This window comes from Heloderma suspectum, chromosome 16 (assembly GCF_057233095.1).
Source record: "Heloderma suspectum isolate Gila_16-S chromosome 16, 16-S_ref, whole genome shotgun sequence".
Lineage (NCBI taxonomy): Eukaryota > Metazoa > Chordata > Lepidosauria > Squamata > Helodermatidae > Heloderma > Heloderma suspectum.
The window spans coordinates 14,158,652-14,186,502 of NC_139473.1; the positions used below are offsets into that span (position 1 = coordinate 14,158,652).

Here is a 27,851-nt window from a genome sequence, read left to right on the forward strand (position 1 = left end):
ATTGAATAACATCAGGAAGCAGGGAAATGCTGCCATTTTCTTGATGGCCACAAGCACAAGGTTTATGGTTTACAAATTAAATTCTAGTAGCTACCGTACTGTATTTCTCCCCCTCTCCAAGCAATGTAGCAACCCAGTTACTATCGACAAATTGCCAAGAGAAATAATCCTGGGCCATAGTTTGGTTCCGCTAATTCAGAGAATTCTGTAATGGATATTGTAGGGGGGAGGAAGGTCATAGAACAGCAGAGCTGTGCACAAATAGCTTCTCAAAATTCTCTACCCCATGTGTAAGCAGGGAAATTGGGGGACCAGCGGGAGGAGAAAGTTGCCAACAGTTTCTCAGGGCTGGCAGCAGCACAACCTCTTCCTTTCCCCCAGAAGTCTTCTTTGCAGCAGCAGCATCCTGACCACCATTTTGCATCCTCCGCAGTGCCCCAGACTCTAGGATCCTAACCAAAATGGGGCCTCGGAGAAACAAGAGGAAGATAGCAGCATTCCTGGAGGAACCCTAAAGCTTGCAGAGGGGCAACATATATTTAGAGCCCAGTGAGAGCTAGCAATGGCGTGGGCATCCGATTGGGTCCAGGAATCCATCTAACTCCCCTCCACTCACACTTGGCTTGGTGAGCCACTGTCCCCCACCCGCTGAGCCTCTATTTAATGCAAGATGGGGTTCTGTGTTTTTCATGGATCTAATGTGCACGCAATGGCAGCCATAATGTTGAGGGAATGGCCCTTTATGGCCGCCAGTGTGCTCAAGATTAGATCTATGAAAAATCAGAGCCCCTTCTTGCTTTAAAATTGGGGCTCGCTGGGAGGACGGACAGCTGCGAGCCTGAGAGAACCAGTCACCGAGCCCTCCGGGGCTCACACTTCCCAGCTCGCACAAGTGGGTAGCCATGGTGCCTCCTCGTGCTTGCACAGGGGTGATGGACCCCTTGCAGAGGGGTCCATCCATCCCTAGCGAGGGCAGACGGCTCAGTGGCCACAGAAAGCTGAGTGTCTGAGTTTCGCTGAGTTTCGCGGGAGGGGGCAGGGGAGATGGAAAACGGGGGGGGGGGGCTGAAAAGAATATCCTGGAAGAGGACATTATTGGCTAAGCTGGAACACTCCAGAGGTGCACCCCACACTATAACATTGGGTTACAGGTCCAACTTGCACTTCCCAGGACTCTCGTTCTTAAAATGTAGGGGAAAACAAGCAGAAAATGGTCCAAGGTGCATACGTTTTGCAACACTTGAAGCAAAGAAGAAACATCTGGCCAAGCTCCTCCTTCTCTCCCATCTCCTTCTCTCCCAAGGGTAACCTATTACCCTTACAGGACAGGATGGGATTTCAGCATTATCCAGTCATGGAGCTTCATCGGGTTATATTCCCAATGGCAGGGCAAGGCAACTTGGTGCCCTCCAGGTATTTTGGATGAGAGCTCCCATAATCCCTGAACATCTGGTCAAGCTGGCCGGGTACTTATGGGACTTGTAGTCTGAAACATCTGGAAGGCACCAGGTTGTCTACTCCTTCCCTACAGCATGGTTGCAGCTACCCAATGTTTGCATCGAAAAAGTGGAATACAGAGACTTGAATACATCGAGCACATTGACATTCTTTTGCACATGGCATTGTTGTTGTTGTTGTTCAGTTGTTCAGTCATGTCCGACTCTTCGTGACCCCATGGACCATAGTATGCCAGGCCTTCCTGTCCTGCGCTCTCTCCCGGAGCATGCTCAGGTCCATATTCATTGCATCAGTGATTCTATCTAGCCATCTCATCCTCTGCCATCCCCTTCTCCTTTTGCCTTCAGTCTTTCCCAGCATCAGGGTCTTTTCCAGGGAGTTTTCTCTTCGCATTAGGTGGCCAAAATTTTTGAGCTTCAGCTTCAGTATCTGTCCTTCCAATGAGCACCCAGGGTTGATTTCTTTTAGTATGGACTGGTTTGACCTCCTTGCAGTCCAGGGGACTCGTAAGAGTCTTCTCCAGCACCACAGTTCGAAAGCATCAATTCTTCGGCGCTCAGCCTTCCTTATAGTCCAGCTCTCACAGCCATACATTACTACTGGGAAAACCATAGCTTTGATTAGACGGACCTTTGTCAGCAAGGTGATGTCTCTGCTTCTTACTATGCTGTCTAGGTTTGCCATAGCTTTCCTCCCAAGGAGCAGCACATGGCATACCAAAGCCCTTTTCAGATGTCCATGTTGGTACAAACGTGCATACAGAAGGCATCAATGGAAGTTCTGTCTGCTGCCCCACTTCCAATCTCCAAAAAGTCAAGGGTACAATTTGCATGGAGATGACGCACTTAAACCAGAACGCAGGTGCCAGGAGTTGGGAACTGCATCCAGCATGGAGTCAGAGCAAGGATCGAAACCAGCAAGAACAATCGCTGCCCTGAAGGGTGGCAATGTGTCTTACTAGAGGGCAGGCTTCTATTGAGATCTGTTGGAGGAGACCTCCTCTGCATCCTACCAGTGTGAGACATACACTATGGTGGGACGTAAGAAAAGGCCTTCTCTGCTGTGGCACCCCGGTTGTGGAATGCCCTCCCCTTGAAGGCCCAGATGGCGCAGACGTTGGCTTTGTTCGGGATGCCAAGTTAAAACATGGCTTTTCACCAAAGCCTTTGAGGGCTAATTCCCTAAAGTTGCACACTGTTTACACTGTTTTATAATTTTAGATTTTTAAAATGGTATCAGCTTGCTTAATGTGCTTTTAAAGGTTTAAATTATTTATTGCTTTATACTGTTTAAATTGGTTTTTATCTGCATGCCCCCCTGGGATCTTCATGATATGGGGAGCAATACAAATGTTTTAAATAAATGCATAAATAAAATAAATATTTGAGGGGCTGTTGAGTCCAAGTCCAATTTTAAGATAAAGACAGGGAGTTTGGGGGCTTTGAAGCTGCCTATCTACAATTGCTAGCACCTGGACAGCCGACTGAACAGGCACACAGGTCACCTGGCCACCATCCTCCCAACTATGAGATGTACTGTATTTATATTTAAATTAAATTAAAGAGAGCCAGTCTGGTGTAATGGTTAGAGTGTTGGACTGGGAGTCGGGAGATCTGGGTTCTAGTCCCCACTTGGCCACAGAAGCTCGCTGGGTGAATTTGGGCCAGTCACAGACTCTCAGCCCAACCTACCTCACAGGGTTGTTGTTGTGGGGATAAAAGAGAGGAGGAGGAGGATTAGGTATGCCGCGTTGGGTTCCTTAAGGAGGGGAAAAGGCAGGATATAACTGAAATACATAAACGAACAAACAAAGAAATAATTGGAATTGTTTCCAAAACTGAATCTATACTGATAAATTGGCATATGCAAATCTGTGTCTTTGGGGGCTGATACATTTGCTCTTCCTTTGCAGTGTATAAGTAGCCACCCCACTTCCCAGGAAGCCCTCATTACTCTGCCTATTGAGGACAACCAACGGCCAGGCTGGGTGAGCAAAATCTCCAATGCCTGAGAGTATTGAACTGCCCAGAGAGATGCTCCAATTTGCAGACCTGGTGGCTCACCGGACAGGGCAGCTGTGTGCTTAAATCGCTGGTTCTAGTCCCAGCAGTTCCTGACCATAGGCTCTGGTATGTCCAATCCTAGTCCCTCCATTTTCCAGAGTGCTGTAAAAGTACAGATGAACATATGCACACTTTCACGGAGCGGCACAATCGCGGGGGCAAAAGAACCCACTGCTGTTTCTTTCCCCTGGCCCCTGCACTTGCCTGTCATGCAACTGCATTCCATGTCATTACCCACAATGCCGTGCACATTGCCGTGTCATCTGAGCCTGGTGCGTGGTGCAGCACCCACAACACTTACTGCAGGTCATGGGTTGTAGTGTGAGTACGAAGCTACCCCGACCCACCACGCACAGAGTTCAGATGACACGGCAATAGTGGGTTGCATTGTGGGTTATTACGTAAAATGTGGTTGCGTGACCAGCAGATGTGTGGGTGCAGAAATGAACCAATGATGGGTCATTTTGCCCCCCTGATCGTGCGAATCCATCCATAGGCATTGTACAAATGTTGTCCTTGAATGTTTGGAGATAACGGGTGGGTGAAAGGCTCTAGATAATGGTTATTACCCTTTTGGGTACCTGTTCCAGCATGACATTATCCTTTTCGGAAAGGGATAACCAGAGCTCCAAACAATAGTGAAGCATTGGTAGGTAAGAGCTTATTCCAACCTTGACGTCTTCCAGACTTAGATGATTATGATTATTATTCTGTTCCGCAGGAAATGTTTTATGAGTTCTAAAACTCTACACAGCACATCATTATTTCTTTTATGGCTTATGGAGATAACATATCCACTGGTACCTCCAGTACAAGCATCGGGGTAATAATTATACCAGAGTGTATTGTTATTCTAAAGGAAGATGTTGGAGGGGACCATTTTCAATATTTATGGAGTGCTAATGCAAAAGGTTCATTTTCAACACTGCCATTGCCATGTTTTAAAGGTGGAAAATAATAATCTTTCCATCAACAAAAACACTGGGTTGTAAATTTAACTGCCACACCTGAGAAAATAGCTTTCTTCGCCACCATCTATTACCTTTTGTTTAAAGAAATTAATATTCGTATTAGCCGTTTTTGCTCTCCCCCAGCTTTCCTATATGCAAATTTATTTTATACATTACCAACCGAGCACTCTCTTCTTCTAGACCTAACCAATTCCAGAGAACATTAGACTAACATTTAATAATGCAACTAGAGAGGAAGCTGAAGAGTGGATGATGTGGACTGGGGGAAATGAGGGGGGGAGAGAGAATGAATGAATGAGAAGTGCCTACAACATCTGTAATTTATTTTGTATTTTAATAGATTTTATACTGCTCCTTTCAATCAAATCATATAGGACAGCCAGAGGCAAACTTGGAGCCCTCCAGATGTTTGAGGCTCTAACTCCTTTCATTCAGTCCCAGCCAGCATAGCCAATGGTCAGGAATCCTGGGAGATGGAGTCCAAAGCATCTGGAGAGCTGGGGAAGCCTGCTGCATGATTCAAATTATAATACAAGTCAAAGCAATCGCTGTGTCTCTTGACAGCGGGGCAGACAAGGGAGATGCAGGGCAGGGGGATGAATGAAGATGTTAACATTCTTCAACTCTGTCAGAGTTCTGCTGCTCTCCTTATTAGATGTGCATGTACTAGGGATGTTGGAGAAATCCTCCATGGACCACAATGAGGCCAGATTCTATTGAATCTGCCCCCCCAAAGTCCGCGGAGGATCGGATCTCCTACCTGCACCTTCAGGAGGAATCCTCGCCAGCCAGATCCTCCCCGCCGGCTGGCTCCGGAGCGCCAGCTATACGGCTGCCATTGATGTATCACTGGCTGGGCGGACTGACTGAGGATGCAAATGGTGTCCCGGACGCCATAAATGGCTGCATTTACCTTAAACTAAGGCTTTTACGGCCGCAAATGGCGTCCTGGACGCCATTTGCGTCTGCAGGCAGTAGTCTCTTTCAGCCAGCGATACGGCATGGCAATCGTATCGCTCGCACTTTGGAGCCAGATGGTGGCTCCCCAGAAAGAGGATTCCGGGGGGGAGGAATGGATCGCCTCCCCCCCTGCGGACCCCCCCCCCCCAAATGGCAGGTAAGCATTCCACCCATCCCTAGCAGATCCCTATACAGGGACGGCCCTACCATTGGGCAAAGTCAGGCCACTGACTCAGGTGGCTGATAGTGAGTGTGTGTGTGTGTGTGTGTGTGTGTGTGTGTAGGGCAGCAGTGGCAGCCCCCGCTCACTCAGACATTATTCTAGAGCCCATGGCAAATCCCTTGTGTTGGACAAGTGAGCACACACAGCCTGCCCAGTCCACCTCCCTAAGCCAGCCTGCTGCCCAGTCTGCTCAGCTTCTGTACATGGAAGGGGTGGGGGTGCCATCTTGTCCTTTCTCTCAGACAGCAAAAAGTCTGGGGCCAGCCCTGCCCTGGGGATGTGCGAACTCACCCCCATTGGGGTTCTCCAGGCACCTGCCCAGCCCCTGCTCGCCAGTCCCCGGGGACCATGCTCAAGCCCCTCCTGCTCTCAGTGAGCAGCCCACATTCACCCTGGTGGCCTCGTCGAGCTTCGCGGTCGCCATTTTTTGAAAAACAAAGTGGCGATCACAAAACGCACATATTTGTGCATGGGTGAAAATGCACATTTTGCACATGCACATATTTGTACATGTGAAGAAATGCACATGTTTGTGCATATGCAAATATGCCCACTCTCAAAAATGTGCATTTTCGCACATACGCAAATATGCACATTTGTGGTTGCCAGTTGATTTCTCAAAAAATGGCAACTTCAAAACTCGATGAGGCCTCTGGGGTGAGCGCAAGCTGTTCATCAAGCACAGGTAGGGGGCAGGCAGGGGCTTGGCAAGCAGGTCTTTCGGATGCAGGCAGGGGCGGTTCCCCTGGATTCCTGGATGGAACTGGGCTCCCGTGCCATCCCTACCCTGCCCTGCTCTGCCTGTATTTATTTGTGTTAGCTAGAAATACATATTGGGCACTCTCCAGCTGAGGCTCTCACAGCAGCTTGTGAAAAAGCAGCAAGCCCAAAAAGTTCAACTTCATAACAAAAATTCCAAATGAATCATCATAAAACAGAAAAGGCAAGATGCAAATCTATGAAACAATCAATCCGGCAAATAAATAAAGCTCAATAGTTAAACACATGTGGGCGTAATCATTTGCACATAAAGGGAAACTAGGCAGCTTGCAATTTCTCAGGTGTAACATAGTTGTGTGGGTTAGGACAACTCAATGGGCAAAGTGCAGAAGAGATCCTGGTCAAAACCTGCCAATTGTTGGCCTTTTATTCACTCAGTGAACCCCAACATAATTTGCCTTCTTGCAGAATGGAGAAGAGCTGGTTCCCTAATATCAGGAATAACGGATCGCTCCTTCCATACTTAAAGCCAAAAAGGAAACAGAAAGTAATATAAGGGGGTGTGACTAGAGAACAATATACATGTGGATACACACTTGTGTATGAAACATTCAACACTGAAGGAATAGATTAACATAGAATTTTAATTGCACATTCAGTTTAACTTTCAGAGCCGTGTCCTTCGAAAGATCCTTAATATTATGTGAAGTCCTATTGATTTTTACAAGACAAATTGAGGGTCACAATGTTTAGACAATTCATTGCTTAGATAGATGGATTAAAAGCCATGGACAGAGAAACCCAATTGTGTGTGTGCTGGGGGGCGGGGGGCAGGAATCCATGGCAGCCAAATTACAAAAGCAATCTAAATTGGGGAGGGGAGCAAGGAGAAATGTGCGGCAGCCAAAATGCCAGAACGAGTGCCCTGACAGGATCACACCAGGAGGGCAGAAGATGCAGGCGATGGTGGCAGGGAAAATAAATACAGCAACGTCACCACCTTGGTCAGCAGATGTGGTTTCAATTTTTTTATGTTATCTTTAATAGACGACTGTAGGTGGTCCATACCATCTCATAAGAAGCATTCCCTCCTCTATAAGACACAGAAGTGGTCTTCTGCATGTGATGCTTTTGAGGTCTTTCTACTGAGTCATTTTCATCGATGGAAGACAGAACCCAACTAATTTGTACACCTCCACAGAATGTTCACAAACATTCTTACCCAACCATAGGGGGAAGGACAACTCATGGAAGACTGACAAATAGATCCTTCCCACTTACTGGGGGGTGAGTGGGCAGGAGAGTGGTGGTCCTAGGAGGTAAAGGTGGAGCTGTGTTTCCCCAATCCAGCCTTTGGCTGCAGATCTGTAGTTAAGAGCCCTGCCAAATCAGACCAAGGCTCCATCTAGCCCAGCATTCTGTTCACACAGGGGCCAACCAGCTGTGGACCAGGAACCCACAAGCAGGACATGAGCACAACAGCACCCTCATGCCCATGTTCCCCAGCAAATGGAGTACATAGGCTCACTGCCTCTGGTACTGGAGGTAGCACAGAGCCCTCAAGACTAGTAGCCATTGATAGCCTTCTCCTCCAGGAATTTGTCTAACCCCCTTTTAAAGCCATCCAAATTGGTGGCCATCACTATGTCTTGTGGTAGCAATATCTCCCTTTGAGAGAATCTCATAAAAACATCAGAAAAGGCCTGCTGGATCAGACCAAGGTCCATCTAGTCCAGCATTCTGTTCACACAGTGGCTGTGAACTACCTAACCAAATAACCGTGTCTTTAATTTATTGGTTTTTTTATTATTGCATGTTCTTTTATGGAAGGCAGGTTAACTTCAAGAAATGCAGGACAACAGCGGAGGTGATAAGGTAAGAGCCAAGAGCAATAAAATAATATAATATATAATAATATAATATATTAATATAATATATAACAAAAAAACCCTCTTCTTTAATGTCTCTTTGGGGAGGATCAACACAAAGACACAGATGGTTAACTTCAGCATGGGGGCAGGGGGAACAAATGCTATACACATAGGCTGCCTATAATATGCCTTTAAGAATTTGAAAGAAAGAAAGAAAGAAAGAACAAATACTTGAATATGACTTAAGAGGTGGGGGGGGGGGACATGCCCAGAAGTCAGTATTTGTTTTTAAAAATCAAAATAAGAGTGGGTTTGTAGAAATCTAAAAGAGACAGAGCTGACTGACAAAAATGACAAGGAAATAGAATGGAGAAAGCAGAAGTGAGGCTCGGCGTTAAACAACAAACACAGCTTTCCGGAGTCCAAAATCGAGATAAACAAAATAAACAAACACAGGGATGGCAGGGGAGGGGAGAGCGAAGCAGCTACAAGTGAGGAAAAGTGGTTAGTTTGAAAAAAAAATATAGGAAGGAGAGATGAATCTGATCAAATACAAATAACAAAGGAGTCGGAGGCAGAAAGAAAGGTGCAGAAAAAGACACCATCCCAAAGGGGATGGATGAGCAAGGAGCGAGGGAAGGGAACACTCCCAGTACAACCAAGCTGTTTCCTTTTAATTTAAATTTTGAGGAAAGTCTAATGGCGATCAAAATTGAATAAATTGAAGGAAAACTCCTAGGAATACACATGCACGTGCACACACACACCCCGACCATCTACCCACTAGGGATGGACAAAAGTCCCTTACCTCATCCCGCAGCTTGCTTCGCGGTGGGGGGGAGGCGCTCCATCCCTCCCCGCCGAAATTCTGGACGGGGGGGAGGCACCCCATCCCTCCCCGCCGAAATTCTGCCCGGGGGGGAGACGCCCCGTCCCTCTGGCCACGAATCCTCCTGGCCAGCCGGGACACAAATGGCGGCGGCCGTAGCCGCCGCCGTTTGCGTCCCTGCAGTCAGCCGTGATAGGCTACATAAATCCTAACATAGCCTATCACGGCTGACTTTGGGGGGGGAAAGCACGTACGCAAATGGCGGCGCCCATGGGCGCCGCCATTTGCGTTCCTTATTTGGGCACGTGTAGCCTACGTAAACATTTACGTAGACTACACATGCCCAAATAAGGAACGCAAATGGCAGCACCCATGGGCGCCGCCATTTGCGTACACACTTTTTTCCCTTCAAAGTCAGCAGTGATAGGCTATGCAAGGATTTACGTAGCCTATCACGGGGGTTTTTTGAAAATCTATCCATGATAGGCTACGTAAATCTTTACGTAGCCTATCACGTTTGTTGTTGTTGGTTTTTTCACCTTGGAAATGGCGGTGGTGGCAGCCGGTTGGAAGACCGGCCGCTGCCGCCAAACCGCCACCAGCGCCAGGGACATTCGGCAAAGGTAAGTCCCATTCCGGGGGGGGCGGGGGGTGGACCGTTTCTCCACCAATTTCGGGGGGCCAAATGCTTTGGCATTCGGCCTCCCGGAGATTCATGGAGAAATTCTCCGACATCCCTACTACCCACACCAGCCCTCTCCCAAAGACACAGCTAGTTCAATAACTGAATGCAGCCTTTTGTCTAAGTATATATACCCACTTCCTCCACCACTCTTTCTGATTGGAGACTGCTAGCATGGGTTCTGGCTGAGAGTTCCTATTTGCCAAGGCACACTCCCTCCTCTTCCTGCACTCCCCCCACCTCCTTCCCACATCCGCTCTCCCTCCCCCTCCCCCTTCCTCCTCCCCCTCCGAGTGAGTGTTCAGAAATTGATACATTTGGGAGAAAGCCTGTCTGGACTGCTCAGGCATTCAGTAGAGCTCCAAATATATGGGGCAGAGGAAGTGCTTCATGGAGGGAGGGGTGATTCACCCAAGGGAGCCTCGGTACTGCTCTGACATGCCTCGTATCACGAGGATTTTGCTCCGAATCAGCCCACTTCACCTTATTATCTCATCTTCGTAATGAGGCATTGCACAGCCCTTCTTCTATGTATATGTGTATAATTTAAAGCTAACAGTATCCTTGACTAGACAGTACAATGCCAAAAAGAATAAATGTAACATGCTCTCCTCAAAATGTGTGTGTGTGTTTTTAATGGCTTCTGTAATAAAGCCTCCCTTCCATAAAAGGCTGTGTTCGTCCACCAGCCCGTATTTTCCACGAGATGTTTTGTTTCCATCCCAGTTCTGACAAAGGCAGCCGATATGACTGCAAACTCTAATTGCAGTCAAAGGAAAGCTTCCCTGGTCCATTATTAGCATTTAGAATGGGTGAGGGCGGCTGGGAGGAAGAAACTGATCTGCAGTGCCTCATTTGGAGAGGTAGAATTCAATTGCTTCCCAGATACATTCAGGTGAAAACGGGAATTATCCAAGAGGGAAGACAGGCAAGCATCGCGACTGGCCAAGCTCCAGTGAAGTGGCAGTTTGTACAAGGGGCGGGCCGATTAATGCAAGTGTTCCCTTTAGTGCAGCCAAGCTTCTCAGAGGAGGACAAAGAAAGCCATGCACACACGTTATCTGACAACATCGCCATATGGCCATATGATGCTGAGCCCACCCATTGTTCCATCTATGCACTCCCTGTTCTGACTGGCAGCAGCTCTCAGGCACTGGAGGACCTTTTGACTCTACATGGGGCTGCCTTTGAAGATGGCTCAGCAGCTGCAGCTCATGCAAAATGAAGCAGCCAAGATGGATCACAGGGACCAGAACGTTCAAGCGCATAAGGCCCAATCTGGCCCACTCGCACTACCTGCCTGCAAGTTCCTGAGCCCAATTCAAGATGCTGGTTTTAATCTATACAGCCGTGCATGGCTTGGGACTGATAATATCTGTCCTGGCATGAACCGACCGGTACACTATGCTCAGTATCTAAGGTCCTCCTCCGTGGCCCTCCTGTCCTGTTCTAGATTGAGCCTTGGCTATTTGTGAGCAAGGTCTAGATTGAGTCTTGGCTATTTGCGAGTCATTAGACAAAGAGGTGAAGATGCCACGAAGGATGTACAAATCCTCCTTACTTTTCTTTCGCCGGGGGTTGGCTGGGGGGGGGAGGCAATCCATTCCTCCTCCCAGAATCCTCTACGGAGGGGAGGCGATCCATTCCTCCACCCTGGAATCCTGCCCAGCCAGCTCCACTCCACAGCGAGTCCGCTGCCGGGCTGCTGCGGATGCAAATGGCATCCTGCATAGGGGACGCTGTTCGCGGCCACACAGCGGAGTGGCGCGGAGCGGCGCGGAGCAACGGCCAGATCCGGACCCGCCGGAGGCAGATAGGATCCAGTCTGCGGGGACATCGTGGGGTGGCGGGGCGGAGCAGTCCGTTCCGCCATGGACTCCGGGGAGGCGGATTCTTTAGAATCCAGCCTCACTGGAGTCCGTGGCGGAATTCTCCGCCATCCCTAGGTGCCACAATGATTTAGATCAAGCAAGTTGGATAAATTAGAATAATGTGTTTAATGTACTCAGTAACTTTGTTTTTGCTTTTGCTTTTAGAGAAAATGTCGTTATTTTGCATTTGTGCCTATTGTTCCTGCCATGTGAGAGTGTGAGCTCTTTGCTCCTCTTAGTCATCAAATGCCTGTCCCTTGAGTCTGCTGGACAGATTGTCCTATATGCGACCTGAAAGCTACAGCAGCAGCTTCTCTCATGTAAAAATCAAGATGCGATGACTTTGTGTGACTGGCAATAGAAAGTGAGTGTTGGCTGAGGATCGTCTGTCTGGTCATGTATTAGCTAATGCGTTTGAACATGTATTGTAGCTCAACCTTCTGTCTGTACCCGTAAGTGTTACTTCACAAAGACGAGGCTGGACAGCCACCTGTCAGGGATGCTCTGACTTGGATTCCTGCATTGAGCAGGGGGTTGGACTCGATGGCCTGGTAGGTCCCTTCCAATTTATTTATGTATTAATTTTATTTATTTCATTTCTATACCGCCCAATAGCCGAAGCTCTCTGGGCGGTTCACAAAAATTAAAACCAAACAACACACAATAAAACAATTTAAAATATATAGAACATTAAAACCACAGTATAACAATACAACCACAATAAAACCTAGCAGCAATGCAGGAGTTTAAAATACAGATTTAAAACAGCAAAGCTAAAAATTTAGAAAGCTAAAATGCTAAAATGCCTGGGAAAATAAGAAGGTCTTCACCTGGCGCCGAAAGGAATACAATGTAGGCGCTAGGCAAACCTCACTAAGGAGCTCATTCCAGAGCCAGGGTGCCACAGCAGAAAAAGCCCTCCTCCTAGTAGCCACCCGCCTCACTTCCTTTGGCAGGGGCTCACGGAGGAGGGCCTCTGACGATGATCTTAAGGTCTGGGCAGGCACATATGGGAGGAGGCGATCCTTCAGGTAACCTGGCCCCAAGCCGTTAAGGGCTTTGAATGTTAACACCAGCACTTTGAATCGGGCCCGGAAATGGACTGGCAGCCAGTGCAGCTGGAAAAGTACTGGCGTAATATGAGCTCGCAGGCCAGTCCCTGTTAACAATCTTGCTGCCCTATTTTGGACCAGCTGAAGTTTCCGGACGTTTTCAAAGGCAGCCCCACGTATAACGCATTGCAGTAATCCAGACGAGAAGTTACCAGAGCATGGATAAGTGTAGCTAGGCTATCTCTGTCCAGATAAGGGCGTAGTTGGTATACCAGCCTAAGCTGATAAAAAGTGCTCCGTGCCACTGAGTTCACCTGTGCCTCAAGTGACAGTTCTGGATCCAAGAGCACCCCCAAACTACGAACCTGATCCTTTAGGGGGAGTGCAACCCCCTCCAGAACAGGTTGAATATCACTTAGCCGGGCAGACAAACCACCCACTAACAGTACCTCCGTCTTGTCTGGATTGAGTTTCAGTTTATTGGCCCTCACCCAGTCCATTACTGTGCCCAGGCACTGATTCAGAACAGCCACTGCCTCACCTGGTTTTGATGAGAAAGAGAGGTAGAGCTGGGTGTCATCTGCATATAGGGATGGCAGAGAATTTCTCCCCGAATCTTCGGGGGGCCGAGCGCCAACGCATTCGGCCCTCCGAAATCGGCAGTGAAATTCTCCCCCCCCGCCCCCCCCGGGATGGGACTTACCATAGCAGAATGTCCCTCCCGGCGGCGGGTCCCGGCAGCGGTTCGGCGAGCTTTCGGCGGGGGCGGGGGCAGCAGCCGGTCTTTCGACCGGCTGCCGCCGCCACCATTACAGCTGAAATAGAAAAAAACAACAACCCCGTGATAGGCTACGTAACGATTTACGTAGCCTATCACGGCTAGATTTCCAAAGACAGCCGTGATAGGCTACGTAAATCGTCACGTAGCCTATCACGGGCAGGGATGGCAGAGAATTTGTCCCCGAAACTTCGGGGGGCCGAGCGCCAACGTGTTCGGCCCCCCAAACAAGTTTCTGGAGAAATTCTCTGCCCCCCCGCCCCCCCCCCCGGGACGGGACTTACCTTTCCCGAATGTCCCTCCTGGCGGCGGGTCCGGCCGGCGGTTCGTCGGGTATTCGTCTGGGGCGGGAGCGGCAGCCGGTCGAAAGCCGCCATTCCAATAAAAGAACAAAAAAAACGCCCCCGTGATAGGCTACGTTAATCGTCACGTAGCCTATCACGGCTAGATTTGCAAAGTCAGCCGTGATAGCCTGCGTAAATTGTCACGTAGCCTATCACGGCTGACTTAAAAAAAAAAAAAAAGTGCGTACGGATAATGGCGGCCCCCATAGGGAGCCGCCATTCCCGTTCCTTATTTGGTCGCTGTAGTCTACGTAAAGATTACGTACACTACGGCGAAAATAAGGGCAATGCTATTTGCGTTGCCCTTATTTTCGCCGTAGTCTACGTAAAGATTTATGTAGACTACAGCGACCAAATAAGGAACGCAAATAAGGAACGCAAATGGCGGCTCCCTATGGGGGCCGCCATTTGCGTACGCGCTTTTTTTTTTTAAGTCACCCGTGATAGGCCACGTGACGACTTACGTAGCCTATCACGGCTGACTTTGCAGATCTAGCCATGATAGGCTACGTTAATCGTCACGTAGCCTATCACGGGGGCGTTTTTGTTTTTTTTTTAACTTTTAATTTCGCGGCCGGGCGAGGCGCCTTCTCCCCGGCCTGAATTTCAGCCGGGCGAGGTGGGAAGCCTCCCCCCCGGCCTGAATTTCAGCCGGGCGAGGCGGGAAGCCTCCCTCCCCCGGCCTGAACTTCGGGGGGAGAGCAGCGAAGCACCTCCCCCCCACCGTGAAAAGCTGCGAGACCAGGTAAGTGACTTTTGTGCACCCCTAATCACGGGTGACTTTGGAAAAACATGGGCCACCGCCATTTGCGTACGCGCTTCCCCCCCCCAAAGTCACCTGTGATAGGCTACGTGATGATTTATGTAGCCTATCACAGCTGACTTTGGAAATCTAGCCGTGATAGGCTACGTAAATCGTTACGTAGCCTATCACAGGGTCTTTTTTTTTTTTTTTTTTTGTTTCACGGCCGGAGAGACGGGGCGCTTCTCCCTGGCCTGAATTTCGGGGGGAAAAGCAAAGCGCCTCCCCCCCCACCGCGAAGCCAAGCTGCAAAAAGGTAAGTGACTTTCTTACATCCCTATCTGCATATTGATGGCACCTCAGCCCACACCTCCGGATAACCTCCCCTAGTGGTTTCATGTAGACGTTAAACAGCATGAGGGATAAAATAGAGCCCTGTGGAACCCCATGGCACAATTGCCATGGCTCAGAGCAATAATCCCCCAGCATCACCTTCTGGAATCAGCCATCCAAGTAGGAGCGGAACCACTGTAGTGCAGTGCCTTCAACTCCCAACCCAGACAACCTATCCAGAAGGATACCATGGTTGATGGTATCGAAAGCCGCTGAGAGGTCCAGGAGAATCAACAGGGTCACACTCCCCCTGTCCCTCTCCCGGCAGAGGTCATCCCACAGGGCGACCAAGGCAGTTTCCGTTCCAAAACCAGGCCTGAAGCCCGATTGAAATGGATCTGGATAATCCGTTTCATTCAACAGTGCCTGGAGCTGTCCTACAACCACCTGCTCAAGCATCTTGCCCAGGAAGGGGATGTTGGCCACTGGCCTATAGTTGTTAACATCCTCTGGGTCCAGGTTAGGCTTTTTCAGGAGTGGTCTAATTACTGCCTCTTTTAAAGCGGCAGGCACCACTCCCTCTCTCAAGGAGGAATTTACAACCTCCTGGACCCAGCCGGACAACCCCTCCTTGTTTGATTTAGTAAGCCTCCAACCCTCCTATTCTATGATTCTATGATTCTAAGTACAGGGAGCGAGGCAATAGAGTAGTCCAGTTGGCAAGCAAAGGGTCAGGCGCACAGGTTGCAGTCCAAGGAGGTTTAAGCTAAGGCAGGAGTAGTCAAAATCCAGGCAGAGGTCAGAACATCGGCAGGCAGTCGGGCAACAAAGATCAGGCAGCCGCAGGAATGGTCGAGATCACAAGCAGGAGGTCAGACATAGTAAATCAGTCAGGTAAGTTACGCAGTCCAGAAGCAGGGATGCTGAGCAGCCCAGAAGGTCAGGAAATAGAGCATCAGAGACGGGGCATGATTCAGGAGGCAAGGCGTACAGCAGAGGCTGGATGGTCCAACCTGTTCCAACCCTGGCTGAGTTTCCAGTGAAGGCTTTTAAGCCCAAAGCCAGACAGATTCCAGTCAGAGCTCAGCTGCAGTGATAAGAGCTCACTTTCCAGAGCCAACTCCCAAGGAGCTCCTTTCTCCTGAGGAGACCTCTTCTGGAGGCAAGCACTCCTTCACAGAGGAGCCCTGCTAGCCTGTCACTTGAGGTGATGATGCTCCGGGGAGCTGGGGGTGACTCAGCCTCTGCCTCAGAGGCAGAGTCCCCCTCTCCTTATGTACACCAGTTGCTGGGGAACATGGGCAGGAGGGTGCTGTTGTGCTCATGTCCTTCTTGTGGGTTCCCAGTCGAAAGCTGGTTGGCCACTGTGTGAACAGAATGCTGGACTAGATGGACCCTTGGTCTGATCCAGCAGGGCTCTTCTAATGGTCTTATATGCCTTTCACCAATATATAGGTCCCTAGATGGAGGGAAGGCAGATGATGGTGGAGTCTAGTGTTAACATTTGAGCCAAAATGAACCATTATGGACGTCTATGTACATGATACATTCATGTCACTCACTCTTCCCTGTCTCTGGAAATCTGCCTCCTTCTTTCTTTTCAATTAGCAGTTCTTGGACAGGCAGTAATGAAAGCAGTTGTTTAAAGAGCACTCAGACATCAACATAAGACTGCAAATCCAAACTTTAAATAGTGTATTGCAAATGACTTGTCGCTGCTGTCAACTTTCCCTGGAATGGCACAACAGGGTACAATCCAAACCCATCTGCTTTGCTCCCACAACCAGTACCATAGCCAGACAAATTCTACCCACCATCACTGCCTCCTCTTCTCACTCCCATTCCAGCTCGCATTTTCTCACATTTTTTTTTAATTTGCGGAAGTCACCATTTGTGCAAAATTGTGGGTGTAAATATTTGCACAAGTCGCCATTTGTGCAAAATCGCAGCCATAAATACTGCAATTTGCACAAAATTGTGGGCATGACCATTTACGCCCACCATTTTGTGCAGGTTGTGGCATTTAGAGCCACAATTGTGTGCAAATTGCAACTTACCCAAATGTTTAATAAACAAACATTTGTGTAGCCTATCACGGTGTTTTTTAAAAATCTAGCCGTGATTGGCTACGTAAATCTTTACGTAGCCTATCACGTTTTGTTGTTGTTGTTGTTTTTACTGGAAATGGCGGTGGCGGCAGCCGGTCAGAAGACCAGCCGCCGCTGCTGAACCGCCGCCGGAGCCACCGCCGCCAGGAGGATTCGCCCAAGTTAAGTCCCATCCCAGGAGGGGGCAGGTGGGCAGACCGTTTCGCCACCAATTTCGGGGGGCCGAATGCGCTGGCATTCGGCCTCCCCAAAATTCATGGCGAAATTCTCTGACATCCCTATGTTTAAGGCACCATGAGGTAATTTCTCCCATGGGGCATTTTCAGATCAGGAGGTGCAGGAAGCTTGGGAGGCTACCTGTGATAAGGTAAGCTGAAAAACAACACAAACATAAATAAAACATGCTTAATGAGGCAGAACAATGGAAGCCTCTTTTATGGGGGGAGAAACCTTTCAGGAAATTGGAGGACAGATTTTGGCACTAACTCCACCTCATCCCTGGAGCTGGACACCACACTGCCCCCACCTGCATTGTGATGGATGCAAATTGGGGGCCAGCTTGCCAAGACAGTTGATGCTGTTGCAGCACAAAGAAACCCCAAATCCTGACCAGCAAAGAAAGAGCCTGTGCTACAAGTCCTGCCAATGGGGAGCCCTAGCTGGGAGAAACTGCTGAGAATTTCTCCTCCCCCTAGGAAAATTCACTGAAATTGTCTCCCAAATTTCTCTGCTCACAAGTAAGGTGGAGAATGTCAAGAGGCCATTTGCACTCAGTTCTAAAATCAGTCCCCGGGAAATTCTTCCCAGTGCTGGCATCTGTTCCTAGTGCACTGCATCAGGCACTGGAATGACGGAGAGAGGGGATGTTGCCTCCCTCCCTCCCTCCCTTCATCCCTCCCTCCCACTTGCTGTCTTTGGAAAGCCAAAAGCAAAGTGGGGTGGAAAGGAATGAACATGAAGGAGGCTTGTAGGATCGGTACATGGATGGTAAAATGCTTCTCCAGCTCAGATTTTAATCAGAACCAGACAATAATTCAGGGACTTATTTGAGGCAAACATCACTATCTCCAATGGCTCGTTTGTCCCAGACCAGAACTACAACTCTTGGTGACATCTAGGGATGGGCAAAAAACCCAATGTCTGGTCCGGGGGGGAGGGGTCCTCCACAGGGCAATTTGGGCTGCTTGGGGCCCAGGGATTTCTCCAGAGCCCTGCCACATCCCCTGGAGTTGGCAGAGCAGTTCTCCAGCTTTCTATAAGACAGCCTACCGTGGGAGAATTATAGTTGTAAATGGAGTATTTTATGCCACTTGCAGCCAAAAATATGTTTACAGCTGTATTTATGTATAAGTACAATACACCATTTATTTACCTAGGGAGGTAGTGGGCTCTCTCACACTGGAGGCATACAAGATGAGGCTGGACAGCCATCTGTCAGGGATGCTCTGACTTGGATTCCTGCATTGAGCAGGGGGTTGAACTCGATGGTCTTATAGGCCCCTTCCAACCCTACTATTCTAGGATTCTATGATTCTTCGAGGGTTGTCAACCAAGGAAGGCTGTGGAGTCCACTGTGGACTCCGGAGGTTGGATTCTTTGTAATCTGGCCTCATTTTAGTCCAGGGCAGATTTCTCCAGCATCCCTAGTGACCACACTAACTTCCAGCTTTGCACGTGTTTCTCTTTTGTGCAGTGCAAAGCCATGGACCCTGCACCTCTTGTCTTCGCCACTTTCAAGAAGTATTTCCTGAATGGTTAACTGAACATCCGAAAGACTACAAAAGTCAGCATTAGGTGACACGGACTTGCCTGGAGTCTGGCATTGCAGTTTATTAGAAGTGACACCATCAGACAGCTACACGGAGAAAACAAGCCAAATTTCTCATTCTGTCTGTGTGGTGGCTGAGATTTCCTTCTTATCAGGAACTGCTTGAACCTCTCATCTTCTCTCACAGGATTCTCAGATCTGGAAGATCAGCTACCAAATATTATGTCAGAAATGTGGAATGTCAAAGGCTTAACATTTAATGGGCATCAACCAGACACTGCTTTGTGGAGTGACATAATGGCTTTTTTCTAGGGATGCTAGAGAAATTCAAGATGGATTAAAATGAGCTCAGATTGCTAAAAATCCGACCCGCAGAATCTGCTGCAGAGTGCCCCCCGCAGGCCATATGAAGTCCGTGGACTTTTGGATGGTTTTGTTTTTACTTTCCTGAAATTTGCGCATATAAATCCATAGGAAAATACATAAGTTTCTGCTGAGCAAATGTTGAATGGAATGGGGGACAATATGCTAAATGTTATGTACTGAGGTAAATTATGTAAACACTTACGTAATTATTTCCATACCTTTCCATATGACGGAAAAAAAAATCGCCTCCGTCTGTGGATGGACAATGGAACTAAAAGCGCCTGACAATCCGCGAAGCACAGACGGAGCAGATTTTACACAGTCCGTACATCTCTACTTTTTTCCTAAGCAGTTTTAACTCGAGCACAAATGGCCTCTCAAAATTCCCAGGTTGGGTCTCACCTGTTGTTTTGCATAAATAGCCTCTCAAAATTTTCCACGCTATTTTTGAGCAGAGAAACTGGGAGGACAATTTCACTGAATGTCTCCATGGGGAGGAGAAATTCCCCAGTACTCTCTGGGCTCCTTCACACAGAGTTTTCTATCCCGCAATTTACTGGGGCTTCTGCTTCCAGATTCATTGCGGGATTAAGATTGGCTCGCTTACACAGACTAACAGCTGTTTTTTTCAGGGCTCTCTGTCTCAGCAATGTCTCACAGCCTCTTCACCACCTCCTCAGAGTTTGCTGCCTCTCTCTGCTTGGTCTAGGAATTAGGGGAAGGGGGAGAAAATGCTGAGGGGGGATGCTTTTCCAAAATTTGTAATGCTTTTGCTTTTTCTCCTCAACCTGCTGACTCCACTGAGGTAGCAGCTGAGGGCACCCCAATTTACCTAGTCAGAGAGGACCACTCAGAATATGAAATCAACTCCATCCTGCCATTCTTCCAAGGAGCTCAGAGAGCAGCATACATATTTCCTTAGAAAAACTCTGCAAGGCAGCTTAAGCAGAAGAGAGAGGATGGGTGGGGAGAGAAAGGCTAGCCCAGAGTATCTTCCCTTCTTCCATATAGAGCCACCCTATATTTACCTCATGGTGCTGTGGTTATAGCAAAACTGCACAATTTCACATGGCCTTTAAAGTAGATTTAATGTAAATTTTAAAGTACATTTAAATACTGCATTATCTCTGATCTTTTCAAAAGTGGAATTAAAGTCAAAAACCATGAGAGATGGCCTGGAAGCTGACGACATCATGTAAAGGACTTGCAAACTTCCATGAGTGACTAATCACAAGCATGCAATAAAAGCCTCAAGTGAACGAACCTTCTCACAGGTAGGGATCACCACTGGCAGGAGTTGTAGCACAGCTTGCATGCTTATCTATCTATCTTTCCATCTTTCCCCTTAAGGGTTTTTTGCACTTCCATTGCAAGTGGCAACAGCATCAACTGTGTTGGCAAGCTGGCCCCCATTTTGCATCCTTGACAATGCAGGTGTGAGGTGGGAAGTATTGTGTCTAGCTCCAAGGAAGAGACAGAGCTAGCTCTGTTTCAAAGTCTGCCCTCCAATTTCCTGAATGTTTTCTTCCCCTGTGAAAAGGGCTTCCATTTTTCTGCCTCATCCTCAGGGCAGTTTATAATTTATTTTGAATTTATTTTAGTGGCATTTTTGAGCTTATCAAGTTACTGCAAGGTGGCCGAGGGTGCTGTTTCTGTCCGTCCCCCCTTTTCTTTCTACTACACATCTCTCCATTGCTCTGCAGCCTCCCAGGCTGCCCACACTTCCTGATCTGTAAAAGCCCTACGGGAGGAGTTACTTCATGTTGTCTTCCCTTAGGCTTTAATTGAAGCATGGAAAGCTAAGGAGGCTACAGGCTTCCAGAGAGATGATTGTACAATGAAAGACAGGACACTCAAACACCTTCCATGCCCACCCCATAAATAATGCTAGCCCTGTGATGTGCAACCTCTCTCTTTTTTGGCTTTTAGGGAAAAAAGTCCCCCAAGGGAAGTGTGGATCGGCCCCTTGCAGCCCCAGCGCAAGTTCACATTGCTTGGATTCCATTTTTCCTCCACCAGCTGTGCAATGCATCACTGCAGCTAGCCAATGGCATTGCTCTTGGCCTCATTCCCCCATCACAGCTCATTTGATGATTGCTCCTGTGTTCTCCTCCCCTCCCTCTGCCCACAGCCAGCCACATTACAGCGAGGAGTGGCAGGTCCCCTGACTCCCCACCCCCCGAAGCCTCCTCTGGCAGCCCAGATGGCAGCAGCCTTCCAACCTCTACAGCAAACAAGGCAAAGCTACAGAGCTCCTGCTGAAAGTTGCAGCTACTGCAGAGAAAGACAGACAGACAGAGACAGACGTGACTGGGAGTTGCCTGTGATGAACACCGTGCTACATCTACCTTGATGATTTACAGCCTTGTTCATGATTAATTCATATTCCTCCAAGATATTCTGAGGCAGTTCCATGCCATTGCATGCAAGCTCACAAAGTAACAAGAGGATTCACACACATCTCTGGTCAGTTGGATTCATATTCACACTGGAACATTCCCCAAGTGCTCAAGCAACCTCAGAGAAACCCTCTCCAGATCTCACATGCTGCAGAGACTCCAAGAAAGAACCAAACCGCTCCACAACGCTTCCCTACAAACATTCCTGAGGCGGCACACTTCATTTTATTTCACTCACCCTTCAAATAGATATCCCCACAGCCGGGGAGGCGGGGGGAGCAAGCAGAGATGCCTTCGAACTCCAATAAATGTGCCTTCCTACCTGTCTGAGCCCTTTCAAGAACTTCTTTCTTTTCCTGAGGTGTTGACAGACGTTGTGGTCATTCTCCCGGTCGGACCCGTAATGGTGATGGTGCAGTCTCGTCTTTTTCAGGCTGTATGGCAGTCCATTAGTAAGTACTTCCCGCTTCTTCTTCACCAAGGGATCCGGATGCTTCTCCGCCGGGTCTGGAGGTTTTACTGCTACATCCTTCTGTAAAAAGGGGTGGAAAGAGAAGGAAATGCCGCTAGTTTAGAAGGCTGTAGATCAGTGGTGGCTGGTGAGTTGGTGGGCCAAATTTCTTTATTTTGCATGCACCAGTGAAGGGCGTGTAACACATATTATACTTCTCTTGTGCACACTTTTGGATGACCACAGTATGCCAGTTCTCCACTGGCATGTCTCCCAGGAATGTGTTTTCAAAAACCTTAATCTGCCGTTCATTTAGCAAATGACACCCAACACAGACAGTCTTCTCTTGCCTCATTATCACACTTATCCCCTGGGTATTTGCATTTTGCCAGTAAAAAGTTAGGCAGCCTGAGGCATGGCTGAGAGACAGCGTGGTGCAGTGGTTAGAGTGTTGGACTTGGGCGATCCGGGTTCTAGTCCCCACTCCTCCATGAAGCTCACTGGGTGACTTTGGGCCAGTCAGTGGCTGGGGTCGCACGATCAGCGGGGGGAAACACGCAGTGTGGGTTGTTCCCCCCCCCGCCGCGTGTGCCTGCCATTTGCTGAATTACCCACGCTGCATCACGGGTCGCCATGTTGTCTGAACCTGGCATGGCAGGGGTGGCTTCCACCCCACCCCAGCTTGTAGTAGGCCAACTTGTAGTAATACACCAGGTTTGGATGACACAGCAACCCACAGCACGGGTAATTAAGCCCATCTGGGATCACGAGTGGTGCATGTTGGGACAGGGGAACCATCACATCATGTTCCCCTGCGATTGTGGGAATCCAGCTGCTCTCAGCCTAACCTACCTCACAGGGTTGCTGTGAGGATAAAATGAAGAGGGGAAGGATCGTGTAAGCCTCCCCGCAAGAGGAAAAAAGCCGGGATTTCAATGCAATAAGTAAGGACAATGGCTATCACATACCTTTCCAATTGTCAAAGCCCCAAATGATGAAATCCCATTACAGATTCAAAGGTATAGCTCAAGAGAGGGCAAGATGCAGCGTCCCCGGCCTTTTGGGGGCCCTCACCACCACAGAATTTGTCGTGCCACCAAATTTCAATGGCAAATGCACCAGGGGTCAGCAGAAGAACAGCCCTGGTGGGTTCTCGGAGGAGGTGAGATGTAGGGGTGTGAGAACACCCCTTACTTTTCTTTCTCCAGAGGTTGGCTGGGAGGGGAGGCAATCCGTTCCTCCCCTCCCCCGGAATCCTACCTGGCCGGCTCTGCTCCACAGCGAGTCCACGGAGCCACTGGCCAGGCCGATCCGCAGTGGGGCCTCCGTCTGCTGCCGGGCTGCTGCGGACGTACATGGCGTCCTGCGTAGGGGATGCCATTTGCATCCCTGTCAGGCCGTGATAGGCATAGGCTACGTAAATATTTACGTAGCCTATCACGTTTAAAGCAGCGACGCAAATGGCGTCCTGCGTAGGGGACACCATTTACGGCCGCGGAATGGCAGGCAGCAGCAGCCGGATCTGGACCCACCAGAGGCAGGTAGGATCCGGTCCGCAGGGACTTCGCGGGGTGATGGGGGGGAGCAGTCCATTCCACCACTGGCTTGGGGAGCCTGGATTCTTTAGAATCCGGCCTCACTGGAGTCTGTGCAGAATTCTCTGCCATCCCTAGTGGGATGGGATTGAACCCAGGACCTCTGGAAATTGCCTCCCCCTGGATACTGTCGGCACAAACTCATTCGATATTTATTCATTCATTCATTCCTTCATTTCATTTCTATACCGCCCAATAGCCAAAGTTCTCTTGGCGGTCCACAAAAATTAAAACCAAAAAGCCCAGGGTAACACAATATAAAATATAAAAGCATTAAAACCACAGTGTAACAATACAACCAGAATAAAACCTAGCAGCAACGCAGAGATTTAAAGTGGAGATTTAAAACGCCAAAGCTAAACGACTAGAAAGCTAAAATGCTAAAATGCCAGGGAGAATAAAAAGGACTTCACCTGGCACAGGAAGGAATACAACTGAGAGCCAGTGTGGTATAGGGAGAGCCGGTGTGGTATAGTGGCGAAAGTGTTGGACTGGGAGTTGGGAGATCCGGGTTCTAGTCCCCACTTGGCCATGAAGCTCACTGGGTGACTTTGGGCCACTCACAGAATCTCGGCCCAACCTACCTCACAGGGTTGTTGTGAGGATAAAATGGAGAGGAGGGGGATTATGTACACTGCTGTGGGTTCCTTAGGGAGGAAAAAAGGCGGGATATAAATGCAGTAAATAAAATATGTAAATAAATAATGTAGGTGCCAGGTGAGCCTCACTAGGGAGCCAATTCCACAGCCCAGGTGCCACAGCAGAAAAGGCCCTAGTAGCCACCCATCTCATTTCCTTTGGCAGGGGCCAACATGGTATCACTTTAACTCCATTCCCCAACTAATATACTTTACAGTAATCTTGTACCGGTACAATATCCATGGCTACTTCTCTCGTAAAGAAAACACAACCTGTTTTTAACGTATTCCTACTCTAGCTTAACCACAGAAACACAACACTGGATGGGAGGATGATTGTATGTTAAGTTTGCCTTGCTTCACACAGCCCCAGATATGGAACCTGCTTATTTTACTCTCCGCTCATGTTCAAAGCCTTTTAGCATGGACACAGTACAATCTCCATACTGGGAGCTCTATGAGGCAATGAGGCAGAGAGAACAGATGACACTACCCTCCCAAGACAGCAGCACAGATTATAGGGTTGCCAACTCTGCCTGAAGCTATTCCTGGGGATTTCCTCCCACCACCCACCATCCCTGCTAATATTTCTTCACAATACGAAACCATTTTGTTCTGTAAATTCAATACTAAATCAACGAAATTCGCTACCAGAAGTCTTACACCAATTTGGGTGGCTTTAAAAGGGGGTTGGACAAATTTCTGGATGAGAAGGCTATCGATGGCTACTAATCCTGGTGGCTATAAGCTACCTCCAGTACCAGAGGCAGTCTGCCTATGTACCCCAGTTTCTGGGGAACATGGGTGGGAGAGTGTTGTTGCACTCATGCCCTGTTCCTCGTTGATAGCCAGTTGGCCACTGTGTGAACAAGACACTGGACTAGATGGACCCTTGGTTTGATCCATCAGGGCTCTTCTTATGTTCTTCAAATCATTAAAATCATTGAAAACTCCAGGATCACATTCAATAATCTCCTGAATATCAATGCTGATTCCAGCAGACTGCAAGCTAGTCCTAGTGCCGAACTGCAGAAATGTATTCACTAAGAAGGTTACCAGTCTCTCTATATAAAGGAAGGATTAACAGTAAACACTTCAGATCCTACACAGCTAGATCACTGGGAGGTCTTAGATAGGGCACTTTTTCTCAGTTATTGTGAGAATAAAAAGGTAGGGATGGCGGAGAATTCCACCACAGACTCCAGTGAGGACGGATTCTTTAGAATCCACCCCCCCCCCGAGTCCATGGAGGAACGGACCCCTTACCTTTACCACCCTGCAAAGTTCGCCGCGGATGGACCCTACCTGCTGCCAGCTGGGGCTGGGTCCGTCCGCTGCGTCTGCAGCCGCATCTGCTGCTGGTTGGCAGACGCAAATGGCATCCGGCGTAGCGGATGCCATTTCCGTCCCTGCTCTTTGCCATGATAGGCTACATAAATATTTGCATAGCCTATCACAAACAGAGCTGGAACACAAAGCATCCGCTATGCTGGACGCCAATTGCGTGCGCAGACTGGCAGCAGACGGAAGTCCAGCTGCGGACAACCCCGGCTGCCACTCCGCAGACTCGCTGCAGAGTGGAGCCGGCCGGGGAGGATTCTGGGGGGAGGAACAGATCGCCGCCTCCCCCCCACCCCGTGGACTCCCAGGCAGAACTGTGAGTGGGGTTCGTACACCCCTAAAACTAGGGGAGAGGTAATAACATGTCTGCCACTGGGAAATCCTTGCAGGAAGGAGACACAGAATTGAATATGACTTCTTGAAGTGGGAGGATAGAAATATGAACATAAAAGCCAGTTAGGCCAAGCCTACCATTCACACAAACTTTGTCAACCAAAGTGAGTGAAGCCAACATTTATTTTTTACCATTTTAAGCCTACTCAGAAAAAAGCAAGATAAGCCACTGCATGTCTACTCAGGGGTAAGCAAGAGTGATAGTATCCCAAATACCAAATTTCTTTATGTCTACTCACAAGCAAACAGAACAAGTTTTTGCATGTCTACTCATAAATAAGCCGGACTAAATCACTCAGCACCACTTTCAAATGGCATCTCAAATACCAAGCCTCTGCATGTCTACACATAAGTAACAGGACAAGCCTCAGCAGTAAACAGGACTGAATTACTCAGCAGCTTCCTCCCCAAGTAGGGATGTGCAAACCCACCCCCTTCGGGGTTCTCTGGATGCCCACCCAGCACCTGCCCCCACTCCCCGGTCCCCAGGCCACGCTTGAGCCCCTACCATGCTCAGCGAGCAGCCTGGTCGAGCGCCGCGGTCACCATTTTTTGAAAAATAAAACGGAGACGGCAAAAATGTGCATATTTGCATATGTGCAAAAAGGCTTATTGTTGCGAATGCACATTTTGTGGGTGCGTGAAAATGTGCATCTTTGCAAAAACACACATTTGCGTGCCTACGCAAAGATGCACATTCGCACCAATGTGCATTTTTGCATACCCAAACATGCACGCTTTTGCAACCACTGTTTCATTTTTCAAGGAACGGTGAACACGGAGCTCGGTGAGGCTGCCGGGGTGAGTGTGGGCGCTTGCTAAGCACTGCAGGGGGAAAGCGGGGTCACGGGCTCGGCGAGAGGGGCTCGGGGGGGCGGGGGAGGTTCCACCAGATTCCTGGACGGGATCAGATGCCCATGCCATCCCTATCGCCAAAGCCCATCCCTGTTGCCTTCGGGGAAAAAGCTCTTAGGTGCAATCAGCCGCTGACTCTAACCAAAGCCAAGTTTCTGCTCAGCTCCCTGCTTCCAGCCAATTAAACCCTATATTGACGTAAAATAAATTGTGTCGTTGCAGCAACAGCAGCCCACCCACTGGACGTATTTATGTATTCATTTACGAAATGTCTTACCTACTTTTCATTTTAAAGTAATAGCAAAGTGGGGCACAAACAATAAAATAGAGTAAGACAATACAGCATTGGCAAAAACACCATGAACAGGGGAGAACAGTAACTGATAAATCACAATTGACACAATGCTGCTACAGGAGAGAGAGAGAGAGAGAGAGAGATCTCAGTCAAAAGCCTGGGTAAGCAAAGAGGTCTTTAGCTGGAGCCGAAAGGTGGCTCCAGCTACCTGCCGTTGCATGCACGCCAGTGCTGTCGGGTGGGGCTGGTAGCCTGGCAGAGGAAACAACTGGCCAGTTCCCATGATCAAAATAACCCACCGTGGCTTAAATCACAGCATGTGCAGGGCGCGAGTTCGAAAATCACTGCTTGAGTGCCACATGCTGTATCGTTCAAACCTGAGCGGCATGGCTTCTTGGAGGGGAGAGCAACCCTCCGGTAATCTGTGGGTTCCATAGGCTGTTTCTCCCACCAACAAGCCATGCCGCCCAAGTTTGAACGATACAACAAGCTGCGCCCAGGCAGTAATAATGGAAATCACAGCCCGCATGTGCTCAGCACGTGATGTGATTTAAATCAGAGCTGTGCGCAAAGTGTCTCGCAAAATTCCCCAGCCTATTTGCAGGCAGAGAATTGGGGGGGGGGGTAATTTCACCAAATTGCTCCTAGGGGAGGAGAAACTCTCCAACCGTTTCTCGCAAATAGGGCTCACTCTTGGCAGGTGTCGTAGCACAGCTTCTTTCTTTTCTCCTATGGGTTTTTGGTT

At 48.8% G+C, this 27,851-nt stretch overlaps 1 protein-coding gene across 2 annotated transcripts in view; it reads right to left on the reverse strand.

The window, feature by feature from the left end:
• The window catches only part of AUTS2 (activator of transcription and developmental regulator AUTS2), a 1,269,596-nt gene that overhangs the window by 993,224 nt on the left and 248,521 nt on the right, over positions 1 to 27,851 (reverse strand). For both annotated transcript variants that reach the window (XM_084822994.1, XM_084822993.1), the window contains exon 2: positions 21,861 to 22,070. In XM_084822994.1, the coding sequence (XP_084679120.1) occupies positions 21,861 to 22,070 (210 nt within the window). The remainder of the gene's footprint in view (positions 1 to 21,860; positions 22,071 to 27,851) is intronic.